Source organism: Gambusia affinis, linkage group LG06 (assembly GCF_019740435.1).
Source record: "Gambusia affinis linkage group LG06, SWU_Gaff_1.0, whole genome shotgun sequence".
Taxonomy (NCBI): Eukaryota; Metazoa; Chordata; class Actinopteri; order Cyprinodontiformes; family Poeciliidae; genus Gambusia; species Gambusia affinis.
In genome coordinates this window covers 7,424,050-7,441,665 of record NC_057873.1, presented here as the reverse complement: position 1 = coordinate 7,441,665, position 17,616 = coordinate 7,424,050, and the positions used below count along the sequence as shown (strand labels likewise).

At 37.9% G+C, this 17,616-nt stretch overlaps 1 protein-coding gene across 4 annotated transcripts; it reads left to right on the top strand.

The window, feature by feature from the left end:
• The first annotated feature begins 369 nt into the window (after positions 1-369).
• Positions 370-17,073, top strand: LOC122832204 (high affinity cationic amino acid transporter 1-like). Of its 4 annotated transcripts, none has more exons than XM_044118740.1 (12): positions 370-566; positions 8,929-9,321; positions 9,403-9,558; positions 10,232-10,403; positions 10,491-10,624; positions 10,709-10,931; positions 11,836-11,975; positions 12,572-12,674; positions 13,119-13,315; positions 13,403-13,554; positions 14,668-14,776; positions 14,865-17,073. In XM_044118740.1, the coding sequence occupies exons 2-12, from the start codon at positions 8,952-8,954 to the stop codon at positions 15,032-15,034; spliced, it is 1,926 nt and encodes a 641-aa protein (XP_043974675.1). In that variant the 5' UTR covers positions 370-566; positions 8,929-8,951; the 3' UTR covers positions 15,035-17,073. The 4 variants fall into 4 exon arrangements, 3 of the variants coding, with proteins under 3 accessions (XP_043974675.1, XP_043974677.1, XP_043974676.1); XR_006370808.1 differs by having other exon boundaries at positions 427-566; positions 13,521-13,554; positions 14,865-15,006; XM_044118742.1 differs by having other exon boundaries at positions 427-566; positions 8,929-9,235.
• Positions 17,074-17,616: the final 543 nt, after the last annotated feature.

Genomic DNA, 17,616 nt, shown 5'->3' with positions numbered 1-17,616 from the left:
ATGCTGGAAAAGTTGTGTAGACAAACCCAAATCCTGATGTAGATTTGCGTTATCTATGAAGATCCAGGCTGGGATAAGAGGATCACCACCACTCAGCCACAGCAGGGCACTGGGAGAATGGAGCGTAGCAGCTTTGTTTCCCCCCACAGAGTCTTTTACAACTTCACAAGAAATTCCTAATCATCCAGCGTTGAAAAGAACAGCAGGGACAGATGTGAAGGCATGCATACTGATGGGCTATAGGGGTAATTTTAAAAGTGAGACATGGCCGGAGGACACGCTGTGCTCTGATCTCCATCCTAGGTACCTCAGAGAGAGATCCTAAGGACGACCTGGAGGAGCATTAACTTGTGAACCGCGACATCTAGCGGCTGTGCGAATCACCTGCAGCACACAGCATCGGGTGGAGCTACAGGCGCCACCGACAGCTGGGTGGGTGGACTCCTTTTTTTGTGTCTGTGTGTAAGAGAGAGTACTGAACACCTCCATGCGCGTGCCCTTCCTACGGAATCATCTGTCAGTTTCCTGAAGGGGAAAAAGTAAAGCTGTATGTTGCTGATTTGAAAGTAAGTGATTGTTAATTATTCTGTTTTCGAATGAAAGAGGAGGAAAAACTCAGCAGCCGCGCGGTTTCATCTGAGCCACGCTCACGCTGCAGTTGTTAATAAGGAAGCAGCGCACATGGACTCCGAAAGGACGAACGGATCATCCGGCTGATGCAATAAAACTTCAGGGCATCTCAGAGAAGATCCACTCTCCACATTAGCAGACTTTGAAGTTGCAGAGTGTGGTGTAAATTGTCAAGAAACCTAAGCATCGAGGCAAGTTTAAAGAGGTTTTGTTGATGTTTACACTTTTAAAAAGTGTGAGTACTGCAGGCGGAGGAACATTTCCTTTTATAGGAGTGTGCTTCACAGCCGTAGTTCTAGTGGATGAACTCACGTGAACCCAAAACACGTATGAATTAAACTTCCTGTTCTCTGGGGCAGGTTTAGAACCTGATCTACGGTAAATTAGAAAGGAATCCAAGTCACTGAGATCAGAACCTTTTGTTTTCTAAATCAGTTGTGTTACATTGTGAAACTTAATTATTTATTTGAGTTATTTGAGACTGAAGCAGAGTTTATTTGTGGGGCACTTTCATTTCGTCTATGCTTGATCATCTTTGAAATCAGCACTGACGTTGTTTATTTAACTAGTGATCAATGGATTTAAAAGACGCAAAGATTCAGCACTTTCTTTTTAATTTGTGTTCAGGCTTGTTGGTCTGGAAATACATTTTAATTTCCCTGACTGAATTTCATGAACATAAAATAACCAAACAAAAAGCCTAGACGACCAAAGGTTTTAAGGGTATGATATGTGTTTGGGGATAGCATGGTGTCCACATAAGGAAAATGTAGTGTAGAAGGGCAATATTACCTTCATTTAATGTAAAAAAGGGTTAATAATTATTTTAGAATCAGTTAGGCAATCATTTTCCCGTATTTTATCTGTAGACGATATTTGTTGATTTATTTTACCATTGGCATTCCAGAGACTGAATGCACCAAAGTTAACTATGACGGTCAGATTTCAGATCATCATAGCATCCTGACTCTTTGTAAAAGAAAAACAGAATTCAATTTGGAGTAACAGAATTCTTAAATTCAGCATCTGCATCAGTCCTTCTTCCTCCCAACAGAACCCATGCTAATCCTAAAACTTGGCTGGAAATATGTCTTTTTCTCAGAGGGAATGAAAGTAGGGGTGTTGTTAACGAATATTTTAGTATTCGAGTAATTGGATAAAAAAAGATACAGTAAAACATTGGTAAATCTAACATAACAGCAGAGTTACTATCGGATATCAACATCAGTCCACTTTTTTATATTTAAGCATCCCTACCAATTACTTTTCTGTAGTTTAGAAAATTAACCTGTAACAATAATAGCTCACTTTTTAAGTTAACCTGAAGGAAGGTTATACAAAAATCTGAAAATATATTCAATGTAATAATAAAGAGGCATGCTCACAAATATGCTTAGACATAAAATGTCAATACTCCAGATTTTCATTTATGTATTTATCTTCAGTCAATTTAATAGATGAGCTCTCACCTTGCCCAGGCATTTATAGCTTTTTTGTTCATGTTAGCCACGGGATTTGACATCTTTGTTTGTCATACACAGAAACACATCTACCAGCTACATGCCGCCAATTTGCGCTTCGCCACCCATTTGTTGAGACCGGGATGATATGAAATACATTTTATGGTCCGTCCGTAAAGCTACACTTACATTAATCAAATAATGCGCAGCCGCCCGCAGTGTTCAGTCTATCCACTCACCTCTACAAATATACCTACAGCGCTCATCTCCTGGCTCTAGTGGCGTGGGGGTGGTAACACAACTAATATATTTACGACACTAAACGAGAATTCACGGTCTTAATTATATATTCCATTTTCTTCAGTTTTTAGAGCTAATTAGATGACATGAACAATACCTTCATACGTTATAAATAATATCTATATATCTCCATCAATTATAGGACGAACAAAAAAAATAAGACATGATGAACAACATGATCAACTATAATAAAAATACCATTTACAATGTATACATAAGAAATTTAATTGAACAAAAGTCAATAACAAATCAATTAGGTTCACAGATGAATAACCAGGGTTGTTAAACAGATACAAAGAATAATTCCCATTTTTATTTTTAGTGTGCCATGTATATTATTCTGAGACTTTTTGTTAGAAGAGTCTTATATATAGAAAAAAATATGGTTAAACTATTTAGTCTTCCAACGTGAACATTTTTCTTTTACTCTAAAACAATGAAATAAAACTCATTCATAGATTCACAATATCAGTAATTTGTGAATTGAGTAAAACACTTAACATGCTATAGGTAAAAGATATCATTTAGGTTGGCTAAGAATAATTATTGCACTGTTAATAAATGACTTCTAATAAATGTTCTATAGTTATCAGAGGAAAACAATAACAGAGAAGTTTAAATACCTGCTAAAAGTGGAACTCTTTGCTAAAGGTGAAGATATATCACAGATTTCAAAAGAAAATAAAAATGGGAGGCTGCGGATAATATAGAACATAGCGCCCCCTTCAATTCCGGAGTGCAATGGTCTCATTTCCAAATAAGGTATGAGACTGACAGTGGTCCATTCCCGCCCCTTCCTGTTTACTGCAGCGAGGTCCTTCTCCGTTATGCCGCTTATGCTTAGCTTTCATCAATAACTCAGGCGGAAGTGAGAGCGCTGTGCAACGCCAATAATAACTCGGCTGGAACATGGTGCGCTAAATAATAAAATATAACTTAATGACGCTTTGAGGCAGATAAATTTTCCTAGAGGAATTTTAATAATCGAGGTATTTGAATCACTCGAGGAATTATTTCAGTTGGAAAAGAAACGACTCATTATTTGTTTTTAAGGTTATTGCTATGATGATTCTGTATTTGCTTCTACAACTTGAGTTTGAAAGTGAACACCAATTACTACAATGAAGAAATTAACAGATAACTCAAAGTTCATAGTTTTGTCATGACAGTTAATTAGTCTTACCAAGGTTCTTAAAATAAATGCAAATACATTCAGGGTAGTAATTAATCCTCCTAATAAGCAGTGTTGCCACCTGACAAGGAAACATAAAATTAACAGTTCTTTTTTTAAATATATTTTTGGAGCAATGCTAACGCCAGGGTTACTACCAAGAAGTCAGGTACTTATCAAGGATACATGAGGATATATGCGATTAAGTTTCGGTGTGTTATTTTTATGCTGTAGCTTGCCTTGCCTCCTTTAACTTTTTTATTCTGTTGGAAATGTATACTGCAACATAACCCAAAACTGGGAGAACTGTTGAAGGAAAAAAAAAGATGCGTACTTTTGAATATTTTTTTAGAAATAAACATGTAAACATTGCAATTTGTATTCAGCTGCCATTGAGTCAGTATGGTGTGGAACTACCTTTGACTGCAGTCTTCATATTGTTTTCATGTGCTTGTGTACCAGGAGACTGAGATGTTTGTACATTTGTCTTTAGCTCAAGTTCAGTCATATTGGATAGAAAACATGGACATGGAGTCTTGTCATAGATTCTCAGTTGTATTGTTCTGGATGGCAATCTTTAGTCATGAATATCTATTAAACTAAGCCATTCACTTGTAGATCTGGCCAAAGGGTTGTTCACCTGGAAGGATGTAAATCCTCACCCTAGTCTCTAGTCTTTTGCAGCCTGATTACGTTTCAAATACAACTCTAAACAAGCGGGTTTTTAGTTGAGATTTAAAGGAAGTCAGTGTTTCAGCTGTTTTACAGTTTTCTGGAAGTTTGTTCCAGATTTTTGGTGCATAGATGCTAAATGCCGCTTCTCCTCGTTTGGTTCTGGTTTTGGGGATGCAGAGCAGACCAGAACCAGAAGACCTGAGAGGTCTGGAAGGTTGATACAACAGCAGCAAATCTTTAATGTATTGTGGTGCTAAACCATTCAGTGATTTATAAACTAACAACAGTATTTTAAAGTCTATTCTTTGAGCTACAGGGAGCCAGTGGAGGGACTTTAAAACTGGTGTTATGTGCTCTATCTTCCTGGTTTTAGTGGGAACGCGAGCAGCAGCATTCTGGATCAGCTGCAGCTGTTTGATTGATTTGTTGGACAGACCTGTGAAGACGCCGTTACAGTAATCAATACGACTGAAGATAAACGCATGGATGAGTTTCTCTAGATCTGGCTGAGACATTAGTCCTTTAATCCTGGAAATGTTCTTCAGGTTATAGAAGGCCGACTTTGTAACTGTCTTTATGTGGTTCTGAATGTTCAGGTCAGAGTCCATCACTACTCCCAGGTTTCGGGCCTGATCGCTGATTTTTAGTTGTAATAACTGAAGCTGTGCACTGACTCTAGATCGTTCCTCTTTAGGTCCAAAAATAATAACTTCAGTTTTGTTTTTGTTCAGCTGGAGGAAGTTTTGGCACATCCACACATTTATCTGTTCTAAGCATCTGTTCAGTGATTGGATGGATTCAGAGTCACCTGGTGACATCATAATGTAGAGCTGTGTGTCATCTGCATATTTATGGTAGCTAATATTATTTCCTGTTATAACCTGAGCTAGTGGGAGCATATAGATATTGAATAAGAGGGGTCCTAGGATTGAACCTTGGGGTATGTTTGCTGTGTGCCCCCCATGGCTTTTGCTAAAGTGAAAACCTAACTTTGGCTTTTTTCCAACAATTAATTTATTTTTGCCACTCTCTTAACGCATGATGCCGATTGTTTCTGTCAATATGTTCTCTCATTAAAGCTTGGGAACTTTGCGGCTCCTTTAGTTACCATGGTGAATGGAGTTACATTCCTGCCAAAAAACTCGAAGGAGTGCATTAAACAATTACAATAGTGCATAAATTAACCGAGAAAGCATATGGCTCTGATTATGAGCCATATGTCTCATAAAGTGCCAATAAGTTGCATTGAAGTTTGTGGTTTTAATGTTGCAAAACTTGGTATACTAGGTGCTAGGTGCTAGGCGAATACAAGACACTGTAAAGTGTAAAGCATGATACTATGTTGGTAATTAGCTTGAAACCTTTGGATAAAAAACTTGAAGTAGTTATGGTATGTCAACACTGCATCATCAAGCTGAGCACCAGTGAGCAGGCACTGTGTGTACACTTCCAGTCCACTTACATCTACTTTATATTCAAAAACTTCTGCCTGAAACCAATGTTTACATGAAGAGAATCTAATCAAATGAGTAATTACTTTGTAATTTATGCATTACTTAGCTGATCTGCTTTTAGAAGTTGTCTTTGAGGCCTAACTGTGACTGTCGGTATAAAAGTCATTTGAAGGAGTAAATGTATTGTGCCTGCAGGCGAACATTAAAGACCATGGGACCGATTGCCTTCCTGAATTCATGCACATGCCGATATGAGTCATCAGCACAGAGATTGGCTGAGATGAGGGCAGCGTCCCATCCTTCCCACCTGCCTTTTTTAGCTCAGCTGAGACACGCCACATCATGTTCATTCTGCTGTGTATCTATGTTGTTAATTCGGACCCACTGACTCATCGCAGCACTCCTAATTTTTTATTTTATTTTTTTTTCCTGGACAGAGATGTGGCTAATGATCCCAATCACCAGCAGCATATAAGGAAACATTCCTGCTAGCCAATTTCAGCTGCAGGAGAAGAAAATACTTATAGTTTTTAGATTTTTTTTTTTCCATTTGATTTTTTTTCTTCTAGTGTCTATATTTGACTATTTGGTTTGGCAACTGCATTCAGGTCAGTATAACAGTTCACTATGACCTGTCTGGCTTCATCTGAGGTTTGTTCACTGCTTGAAATAGAAACAAGGCAACAATATAATACCACAATTTTTTATTACAAATATTACAATTTCATCCTGAGAAATTGTATATTGCATTTATTTAGGCAAAAATACTATGGTATGCTTATCACATTATCTTTACTGAAACTTATACTAGGAGCATTTCAGACCGGCGTATACTTAGTCAAATCCCAGACTATAAATGTTGTTTAGGATAGATAAACAGATGTAAAATTTTGGACCAATAGTAATATCCTAGGTTAATATTGCTGCGATGGCCAATGATCATTTCACTAACCCTTAAAGACCTTAAAAACAACCATCTTACTGCTTCTCTGCTTCAGTTAAATTTCCACAGTCCTGCACTGCATTACTATGACTGTCACATGAGCAAACAAATACCACGACTAACTTTTTGCTCCCTCCAAAGATGAGATGGAAATAAACTTTGGTTGTAAATATCTGTTTTACTTATCAGTCAGATACTCGTATATTAAAAATGACTGATACTTGCCGATACTGATGTTAGTGCCGATATATCGTGCATTTCTTGTACACAGGCATGTTATTCTCTCTGCTTTGTTCTAAACCATCAAAATCAAACAGTATCATTTCAAGAAGAAAATAAAACATCAAAATGTTAAGGGATGTTTTGCCAATACATTTTTTAGACCACATGAACATAACATTTAAATTCTGCTCAGGATTTGTTTGATATAAGTTTCTAGATGTTGCTGCTATAATAAAAATAAATAGTCCTATTAAGTTGTGTCTATCTACATATGAACTTGAAATGGTCTCTGAAGAGGAAGGGGGGTTTATTGGTGTCAAGACAGCTGCCTCTGTGGCCATGTGATATATCACTGTTCTATTTGTACACCAAATACCTGAATGGTTTGTACACAAATTGGCATCTGTGTCACATGTCAAGCCCCTGAGTGTAAACATGTCATCTAAAGCTGGTGGTAAGGTGATGTGCCATCTGGACAATCAAGCTTGGGAGCATTGTGAGATTATAGGCAGCAATGAAAGTCAGAAACCTGTGTTGATTTTGATGTAAAACGGATGTGAGTACTTTTTTTTATCATTTCAATTGCTGATATATTGTTTTTGAAACGATAACTGTAGTGTCACAATTGTTTAGTAGTTTCTGTTGATCAGACATTGTTCCCTTCCATTTGAACTCTTTTCAATAGCAGAATATTGTACACGTTAGCTCCCTTAGTAATTGGTATTTTACAAGAAAACTACAATAAAGCTGTAAGCTCAAACAAATTTGAAAGAAGCTAATTTAGCTTTCTGGAGGAACGGAGCATAATTGATGTAACTGGGTCTAGCTAAGAAAACTAAATGTGGAACGTATTTTACAATAAGCGTCAATCTGTCACTGGTTTTTGAATGAGGTGTGTTCATTAACCAGAAAGCTGCCCTAGACATTTTCAGATTAAATTCTGGATCTGTGGCATTAAGCCTGATTAGATGTTGTAAATTAGTACCATAAACTGATGAGCCTCTTTCCTGGAATGCCCATAGATGGTAAAAAGATGTGATCTTAGGGTCATGCTTTTCTACACTGAGCACGGATGCAGTGCCTTGTGAAATCTTTGCACTCTCCATATTTTGTCATGTCGTGTCACAACCACAAACTTCAATGCATTTAATCAGGAATTTATATAAAGGATCTGCGCAAATTAGTGTACAACTGCGGGTGGAAGAGATATGATAAAGGGTTTTAATTTTTGTTTTACAAATAAGATGCTGAAAAATGGCACGCACAGTTGCTATGAGCACCCCGACAATTTTGTGTAATTGAAAATTCAAGCCTTTTCAGGAGGGATGGACTTAAAGAGTCCAATATGGACTTAAAGATTTATCACAAGATTTTTTGTTACCACTTTGATAACAACACAAGGGACAATAAGAACTGTTGTTTTAGACCAGATCAGAATGTCTCCTTCCACATGCTTGCTGTGTTCCATGCTTTTATTGGCAAATACAAATAAATACAACTACATGCTATACTTTCAAGCATTTTTTGGCAAAAAACATAAATAACTTTTCATTCACTTGACAGCCATTCACTACTTTTTGATCTGTCATAAAAATGTCAAATGAAAATGGAATGCTTACGAGGTTAGAATACTTTTTGTAAGTCATAAGCACTGAATAAGCCTGTAGTAATAATCAATTGCATAGTTAATTAAAATGAGCTCAATAAATTCTAATGGTACTTTTTGAAGAGCAAATTTGTTTATAGACTATAATTTATGGTTTCAGTTATTTGTGGTTTTTATTTTTATTTTATTCATCGGGTTTTGTTTTGGATATTTAAAATACATGTAGTTCCATTGTGAAGTGTTCTTTACAAAATTAAAATTGTTGGACTTTGAAAGGACAAACTTGCATTTTTACGCCGTTACCAATATGTTACTTGAAAATGGTCTAAAAACAACATTTCTCACAATAATTTCTGGAACAATTTATCATCCTGCAAAATTTGACATTGTGACAGGCTTAACAGAATATCTTGTGTTTACAGATGTGTCATAATCCCATCACCATTCCTGTCTTGTTCTGTCCACAGGTGTCCCTTTGGTGCTAACAGAGATGATTCTGGCTAAATTACAAGGCATTTGGAAGCAGCTCCTGAGGGTGAAGGTTGTGGACTGCAGCACAAACGAAACCCGGTTGGCTCGATGCCTCAGCACCTTTGACCTGGTGGCCCTGGGCGTTGGGAGCACTTTGGGTGCCGGTGTTTATGTGCTCGCTGGTGCCGTAGCTCGTGAAGACGCTGGACCTTGCATCGTCGTCTCATTTCTCATCGCTGCGCTAGCTTCCGTGCTAGCTGGTCTGTGCTATGCCGAGTTTGGAGCCCGTGTCCCGAGAACCGGGTCAGCTTACCTCTACAGCTATGTGACAGTGGGAGAACTGGGGGGTTATATCTCGGGCTGGAACCTCATCCTCTCCTATGTCATTGGTTAGATCACTTAAAAACAGGAAAGGGAAATACCTGCTAATCTCTGCAATTTGTGAATTACCTGAAGATTTCTCTGTGCAGGAACTTCAAGTGTGGCGAGGGCTTGGAGCGCCACCTTTGATGAGCTCACCGGAAAGCACATTGAGAAATTTTGCAATCAAAACATGAAAATGAATATACCATGGCTGGCAGAATATCCAGACATGTTTGCTGTCTTCATCATTCTCTCTCTGACAGGTTAGACACAATAATGTCTTTCCATGACTCCAGTACAGTGTGGATATGTTTAAAAAAAAAAGAAATTAGATTTTCATTCCTGGATCAGAATAAGAAAGACAACTTAGTTTAGAACATCCGTTGTATTTCTATTTTTTATATTTATGTTCTACCGTCTAAACGTTGTAACTATTCATCCATTCGTTCATCACTCCCTCCTTCCATTTGTCCATCCCTCCTTTAATTATCCATCCATCTACGGCTACAACCTAAAAATATTTTACTAATTGATTCTTTTATTGACTATTCTGACGATTAATTGCATAAAAAATTGTTGCATTTTGCAGATTTCTCTTTAAACTACTTACCACTTCAGCATAATTACTGCTCTGAGTGTGTTATTCTTTTAGCAAATTGCTTTTTTTGAGTCTATATACTCCAGTTGACAATTAATAAATTGCTAAATTAGTTGACGAATATTCCAATAAACGATTAGTCACGATTAATCTGATTAATTGTTTCATCCATCACATCCATCCATCTGTCATTCCTTTTCTTGTTTCTTTCCTTCCTATGTTTTAATTTTTTATTTTTGCGTAAACAATGGGCTTAAAAATTACAAGTTTTATTCCCTCCACCCCCATTGTTTCTATCATATATCCTATCATATTTTTTCCTTTTCAACTTTTCACAGCATTGCTTGGTTTTGGAGTCAAAGAATCGGCCATGGTGAATAAAGTGTTCACTTGCATCAATGTGCTTGTCCTGGTGTTTGTGATCATCTCTGGACTGGTTAAAGGAGACCTAAAAAACTGGAATCTGGACCCTGACAAGATCCTCAACGCCACTGGAAACGCCACCCATAAGTAGGTTCAGTGAAGATCAGCGTATTATGATTACCATCGCTAATTATCTTCATAAAGTAAATAAATACTTTCTGTTCTTACTTCCAGTACCTCATTTCCCCACCCTAAAAGTGGAGCTCTTGGTGTAGGCGGCTTCATGCCGTTCGGGTGGACAGGAGTCCTCTCTGGTGCTGCTACCTGTTTTTATGCCTTTGTGGGGTTTGACTGCATTGCCACTACAGGTGACAGCAAATGCATTAACATGGGTAGTACACACAGGAGCTCTGTTACCTGACATATCGTTTTTTTGTTTATTCCCCCCTCAGGAGAGGAAGTGAAGAACCCCCAGAGGGCCATTCCCATCGGCATCGTGGCCTCTCTCCTCATCTGTTTTGTGGCTTACTTCGGCGTTTCGGCGGCTCTCACTGTTATGATGCCGTACTACTTGCTGGACAACAACAGCCCTCTTCCAGTGGCCTTTCAGTATGTAGGCTGGGAGGGAGCCACTTATGCAGTAGCCATTGGCTCTTTATGTGCTCTGTCGACCAGGTAAGTGGGTCTCCTACTGCCTCTCAGCATGAGAAGCCACAGAGGGCGCGTAATTGTTCAGCAGGAATCTTTAGAAAATGAATAATTCATTTCAGCTACCCTGAGTAGTGAATTCTTTTACATAATGCTTTACTCACTGGTAGCCAACAAGCTGCAGTTGAAGAATAGTAGTCGGAAGTACTGGGATGTATGAGGCAGGTGACAAATTAGAAAGATTATCTTAGTTAAAAACATTTTGTCTGTTTTTGGTACAATATACAAATGCAAATTTATAATCATCATTTCTTTCCTTGTTTGTTTCTTTCTCTCCTTCTTTCATTTCTACTATTTTTGTTTGTTTCTGAGGTACATATGTGTTTCTGAGTTTTATGTTACCTCGTAAGTCTCTCGATTGAATATTAATGTCTAGCTTTAAACAATTAGTTCCCACATTTATTCAAGAATAGCAGTACCCCATGTGGAGACGCAGAAAACCCTGCATGGAGGCCTAGGGAGAATATGAAATACTTCAAAAACAACTGGTGTTGCTCAGGAACCATAAAAAATAAGTGAAATACATTTTTTTTGCTCTTATTAAAGTAATTGCATAGACCACAGTTGGGTAGATCCAAATTTACACCACACTCGGGAATCATGCAAATGTTCCAGTGGTGCATATTTTACGTTTACATGATATACTCGCAGAAAACTAACAAAAACCTCAGTCAGCCATAAAGATACAACAATCATTTTTTGATAGCTTTTTAATAAGCATACAGTAAAATGTTAATAAAATGATTCTGTTGTGACATAAATGGCCCTCATTATATGCTTTTTCTAACGTACATATATATATCTGAGCTGTGTGTGTGTATGTGTTTTCCTTGACATTGCATGCTCTTTTCTCCCTCCCTGCACCAACCAGCTTGCTGGGCTCCATGTTCCCAATGCCAAGAGTGATCTGGGCCATGGCAGAGGATGGCCTGCTCTTCAAATGTTTGGCTAAAATCAGCACGCGAACCAAAACCCCGCTAACAGCTACAGTAACCTCCGGCATGGTTGCAGGTGAGCTCACACCCAAAACTCACTAACTGGCAGAGTGCTGCACGACATGTGGCGAAGCAGGCCCCTCAACACCTGACATGCAAACGCAGCACAAAGGCAGCAAACTTTAGCTGACGCAGCAGCTGTTCTGTTGGGCTGACAATGTTTGAGGGCTCGTGTGTAACAACAGCTACGTTCTAAAGTCTCCTCCTCCTCCTCCCTTCATCCGTGACGTAGCCTCCTTGGCTCCATGTTTCCGCTGCCACGCATTATCTTTGCTATGGCTCACGACGGGGTGATTTTCTCGTTTCTGGCTCGTGTCAGCGAGAGGAAGACGCCCATCGTCTCCACCTTGGTGGCAGGGCTGATGTCTGGTAGGTGGCTGAGATAAAGCCAAAGTCAACAGTGCCCCCATGTGGTAGAAGGAGGGAGGGGAAAAAATCACACATAGTTGTGAATGTATTTGATCTTTACAGTAATAGATTGGCAGTTTCCTGCTGCATTTTTAAATTTTATTTTAATTAAAATACTGTGTCAATAATATTTAATCTAATTCTGCTGCGTGTTCTTGTTGAAATCACTCTGCTGATGTGTATTTTCTCCTCTGTGCCCCACAGCTGTGATGGCTTTCCTGTTTGAGCTAAAGGACCTGGTGGACCTCATGTCTATTGGCACTTTGATGGCCTATACTCTGGTTGCTGCCTGTGTGTTGATACTCAGGTAATTATTTTTCTCACTGTGTTTCATTAGACATGTAACCAAAACCAAATTCCAAGAAATATGCAATACTCCTGACTTTGAAGTTTAGATATATGCCATGAGATTAAATGAATTCTTAGATTAGAAATTGAATATTTAAAGGAATACCTCTGAATTCTCAAACTTTAGCACATACTTAAAGCTAGATGGTTTAAGTAGTTCCTCCTTGTTCTTGACTTTCTCCTAGTTCTCTGGCCTGCTCCCTCCATCTCAGCATATATTTATAATTTTAAACCTACTAGATTATAACACAATGTACAATGAGCTAGATTTTGTATTCATGCACCCAGTTCTTGCTTTTAAAATATATAATATTTGTATTTGCATTAAATGATTTCACCTCATCTTTAAGTCCCACCTCCCCATCATTAGTACTTGTCTCCTCTCTTTTCGCCTGTCGTGAAGGTACCAGCCTGAGCAGCTGAGTACGGCCTATGAGATGGCCAACACCCAGGATGAGCCGGAGTCTTACAGCGAAGGGAACTCTGACGTCTTTCCTCAACCAGAAGATACGGTCAGCATCAAGAATCTCCTGTCCCCGTCCAACCCTGAACCCTCTCCTTTGTCTGGTCGTACCGTCAACATCTGCACCAGCATACTTGGTGAGCCACGGACGAGGATGAAAGTGAACAATTCATGTTGATCTGGCCCAGAGCGTGACGAGGTCTCCCTTCTTTTTTCTCCACCAGTTGTTCTGATGTGTGTTTTCAGTGTTGTTGCTTCTCAACAAACTTCACCTCCCTGGGCTGTGGTTCTGATGAGTGTTACCATGGCGGCTATTGTACTTCTCACCTTTGTTATTTTCAGGCAGCCTCAGAGCAAAGCCAAGCTGGCCTTTAAGGTGAGTTTGACCTTTAAACCTTTTGCCAATTTTTTGTTCCTTTAACCTTTTCACTTTCTGGGATGTTACCACCACAATTTTGGGGACATTTTATGTGATAGACCAACACAAAACAGCACCATCACAGTATATTATTGAAGTAAAGCAGAGGTAAAGATGGATTTCAAACTCAGTGCTCCCAACTGCTTTCAGAAGCAATCCAATTAGTAAGCCATCCAGTGTTCATGTTGATAGTACCACTATTTGTCTCACATCCCCCAAATTTTGGATAATGGAGTAGCAAGAACAATGTCAATTTTAAAATAAAGTCTATAAGAAGCCTCAATTATTGTTTGCTACAATTTCTTTTGGAGACTTGGCAAGCAAAATAAGGAGCTCTTGTCAGATCAGGGTGTTGGTTTGTAAACTGCTCATACTGCATTTAGTTGTATGGATTAGAGCATAGTAATATAGTGAAGGTCATATTTGCATAGGTGTGGTTGCAGCTTGTGCAGAAAGGTTTTGGCCTGTTTTGGTGATCAGATGCAGGTCTTGATTTGTCTTGGTTCAGGCAATTTGATTAGTCTTCCAATCTTTAGCTCGACTGTCAACATGTATTACTTTATATTAACTGAAAAAACAGCTCTCTGAAAGTGTTCTGCTTCCCTTTGATGGGTTTTCTTGCCTTTCCTCTCTTATCACTGATATTTTGTGTTGGGCAGCTGCTTTGAAGAGCACAGAACTTGTGCTTGTTTAAAAGAACTTTGCAAATGTTAAATATTTATTAAGCTTTCACACTGGGCCTGTAATACCCACTAGTACCACTACAGGAAGTCTTTTTGTAACTCCCTTTCAGTGATGAGCGTGAACCCATCCATATGACAGTTTTTGAACAAACTAAGTCAGACTAAGGTTTTTCTTAAATATTTTCTTAATACTTTATTTAACCAGTGATGACATATAGAAACCTAACCGTGAATTTTTTATATTTTTTTGCTCTTCTCACTTCTTTTGCTGGATTTTCTTCTAGATACATGAAGTCATTCCTTCCATTTATCTTAATAGATTTCAGAACTATGTTTTTATGAAGGAGTTTTTTAAGGATACCTTTAGAAATTGACTCTTTCTCCACAGGTTCCCTTGTTGCCCTTCATTCCCATCATCAGCATGTTTGTCAATATCTACCTGATGATGCAGCTCAATAAAGGAACCTGGGTGCGCTTTAGCATTTGGATGCTGATAGGTACTGTGTCTCAAGAGTGCAACATTTTCTGCCAGCTTTTCTAAGTATAGTCTGACCTCTCTGACCTGATATTCCTCCACTGCTGCAGGTATCTTTATCTACTTCCTCTATGGCTTTCGGAACAGTGCAGAGGCGACCAGGTCTGATGCCTGCTCAATAAAAGGAGAGCCAATGACTAGAGAGAAGGAGTCCTTGAACGCACCAAACTGCACTCGAGACGAAGAGATTGATGAGGAAATGAGTGCTTACACACTTTGAGATTTTCTGAAACAGCTGCACAGAAAACACTACAGATCCATGCATGCATGCATCCTTGAATGTCTGTTTTTAAAGTTCGCCATCTCCGAACTAACAACATGCCAAAACAACAAACACATTTTCAGTGATATGTTTGTTGTGCAGAATTAGCTGTGGCTCACAAACTCGGAGCCTAATGTTTTAATATCTGTTGTTTACTGTGAATTACAGAGATTATTGACAGAGCTGACAATCGCCCACTCTGCCATTCTGCCAGAACACCTAACACATATATTAGGTGTTAGGTGCATTGAAAAAAAAATATTCATGTTACTGAAAAAATATTTGCTTTATACATTAATTTTACACCTCAAGGAAATGCATTATGCTGCTTTCAATAAGCTACTCAAATTAGAGCCATTCTTTGACGCATTGCTCTAATCGCAAATTAGAGCAATGCGTCAACGTGTATTGCAAATTAGCCGATCAGTGACAACAGTTTGTTGGCTGTAAAGATGAGTGTCGTTTTTATGAGGGGAAATTGCATGTTTTATCTGAAACCTGCAAAGCTGCTAATACGGAGTTTTTATCAGATACTTGAGAGGGATTATTTTAAGTGTCTTTTTCCCAAAGAAATGTCACAACTTTAAAGGTGAGATTCTTTAAACATTTGATACTTGTTATGAGATGACAATGCAATTTATTGTCTGTATATAAAGTATGCTCTGGAGTATTAAAATCTGTTTTTTAGGAATATGGGAAATTGTATTTTTGGACCATTTTTACATTTTTGTGCATATGCATTTAAACAGGAATAACAGTTTTATTGTAGTCAAGTAATGTTTGAGTGCTCAAAACTCGCTTAATTTGCTCTTCTCAAACTCACTGTAGCAACTGCAAGAGGTGTCTTTTTAAAAAATGCTGAGCCATTTACCCAGCAATCAATGCTGAACTTATGCTTCCAAATTTAATAGCTTTAAAGTTTCTGACTATGTTTCATCAGTAATATGTGGTTAGCGTTACCACTGTGACTGTGTTGCATTTAACTCACTCACCAGTGATATTCCAGACATTGGAATATCACCGGAAGAGCAGCCAATATTTTGACCTTTCAGGTATTCTACAGGTCAGTTTTACATGTCTAGAGATATGACTTACAGCCACAATCTTTAGTAAACTTACATATTTCTCCTGTTAACTGTGCTTTCATGTGGAACATGCTAGGCTAATTCTAGCATGTTGATTCAGTTATGATGTGACTTGTTGATGAGTCACTTGTCTCTTTTGTGGTGATCTTCATTGAAAATTATTTTAAACACTTTTATTGTTTGTAAATATTCAGATTGTTAGATCAACAAAATAATCTGGAACAATTTTCCAACTTCATCTCCTCTGCTTTTAAAAAACTCAGTTTCCTGGGAGATTGGCTAACATAAAATCACCGTCTGTATACAATTAATGGATATAAAGAGTGAAGCTTACCAACAGATGCCTACACCGATCATGTAAATGTCTTGCTCTGGACCCTCTTCAAATGCTTAGGATTGTACTAGGACATGCCTAATTCGGACGTACCCGAAGCAGGACTATGCTATGTATGATACAATTTACTTATGATGACAATGTAAGCTACTGTGACTGTGTGAAGATCCACCAGGCAGCTCAAACATGAATGTTACATGACAAAATGGCAACTAGGTGAAATATGTTCATTAGAAAATTTCCATTTTAAATTTCTACCATGGATATACCTATAAACTTGAATATGAATAGCATTAATATTGGGTTCTACTTTTCTTCTGTTAACTTGTCTGCTGGACTTGAATTCAATTCTGGTAAATTTATATGGTTCCATGTCAGGACACTGCTCTATTTATTAACAGATCTTTGTGTTGATCTTTGTCACAGTGTCAGTGTGCTGGCTTCCATGTAAGATTACTAACAATGTACATAAAATGTAACTATACTCAGATTTTGTTGATTGTGTGATTTGCTTCATCGAGTTGTTTTAATCCATGTTGTAAATACCAATAACAATATAAAGGAATATACCAAATTTACTCAAGTTTGGTTAGCTTGTAAAGGTTTTTTTCACCTTCCAACAGAAGCATTTGCCATGCAGACTATGCTATAGTGTTCAAATGCTATGTGACAAATTGACAGTTTGCTTGTTTCTACACATTAACCAAAATGTTTTGCAGCATTCTGGTAAATATCTACAATATATTCTGGTAGTATTTGAGATGGTGTTTTCTGTGTCCATCTTCTGTTTATGGATTTATTTGGTTCTGTAAATAAATGATGGTGAACGTTAAAACCTAAATTTGCCCTCATTAGTTTTTATTTTATTTTATTTTTTTTACATGGATTTGGCTCTTCTAATTACTGAAATTTAAAAAATACAGTTGAAATTAAGTTCAACTTTAATAATTGTGTTGTGACAGTTAAATCTCTTAAAATGTTTCTTATGCTGCGCTGCACGTGTAACCTCTGTACTTTATGCTTTTAAGGAGTCTGTTTTCATAATTTATTTTTGAACAAGCCTTAATCATTGGGTCTCCAGGCTTTCTGAAGGCCTTTGCTGAAAAGATTTTCATTCATTC

Bases quoted from the DNA above. Each gene is read 5' to 3' on its own strand.
- LOC122832204 (XM_044118740.1), top strand. From the start codon at position 8,952: ATGATTCTGGCTAAATTACAAGGCATTTGGAAGCAGCTCCTGAGGGTG. The intron at 9,322-9,402 runs GTTAGATCACTT...TTCTCTGTGCAG, and splicing joins CATCCTCTCCTATGTCATTG to GAACTTCAAGTGTGGCGAGG. The intron at 10,404-10,490 runs GTAGGTTCAGTG...TCTTACTTCCAG, and splicing joins ACTGGAAACGCCACCCATAA to TACCTCATTTCCCCACCCTA.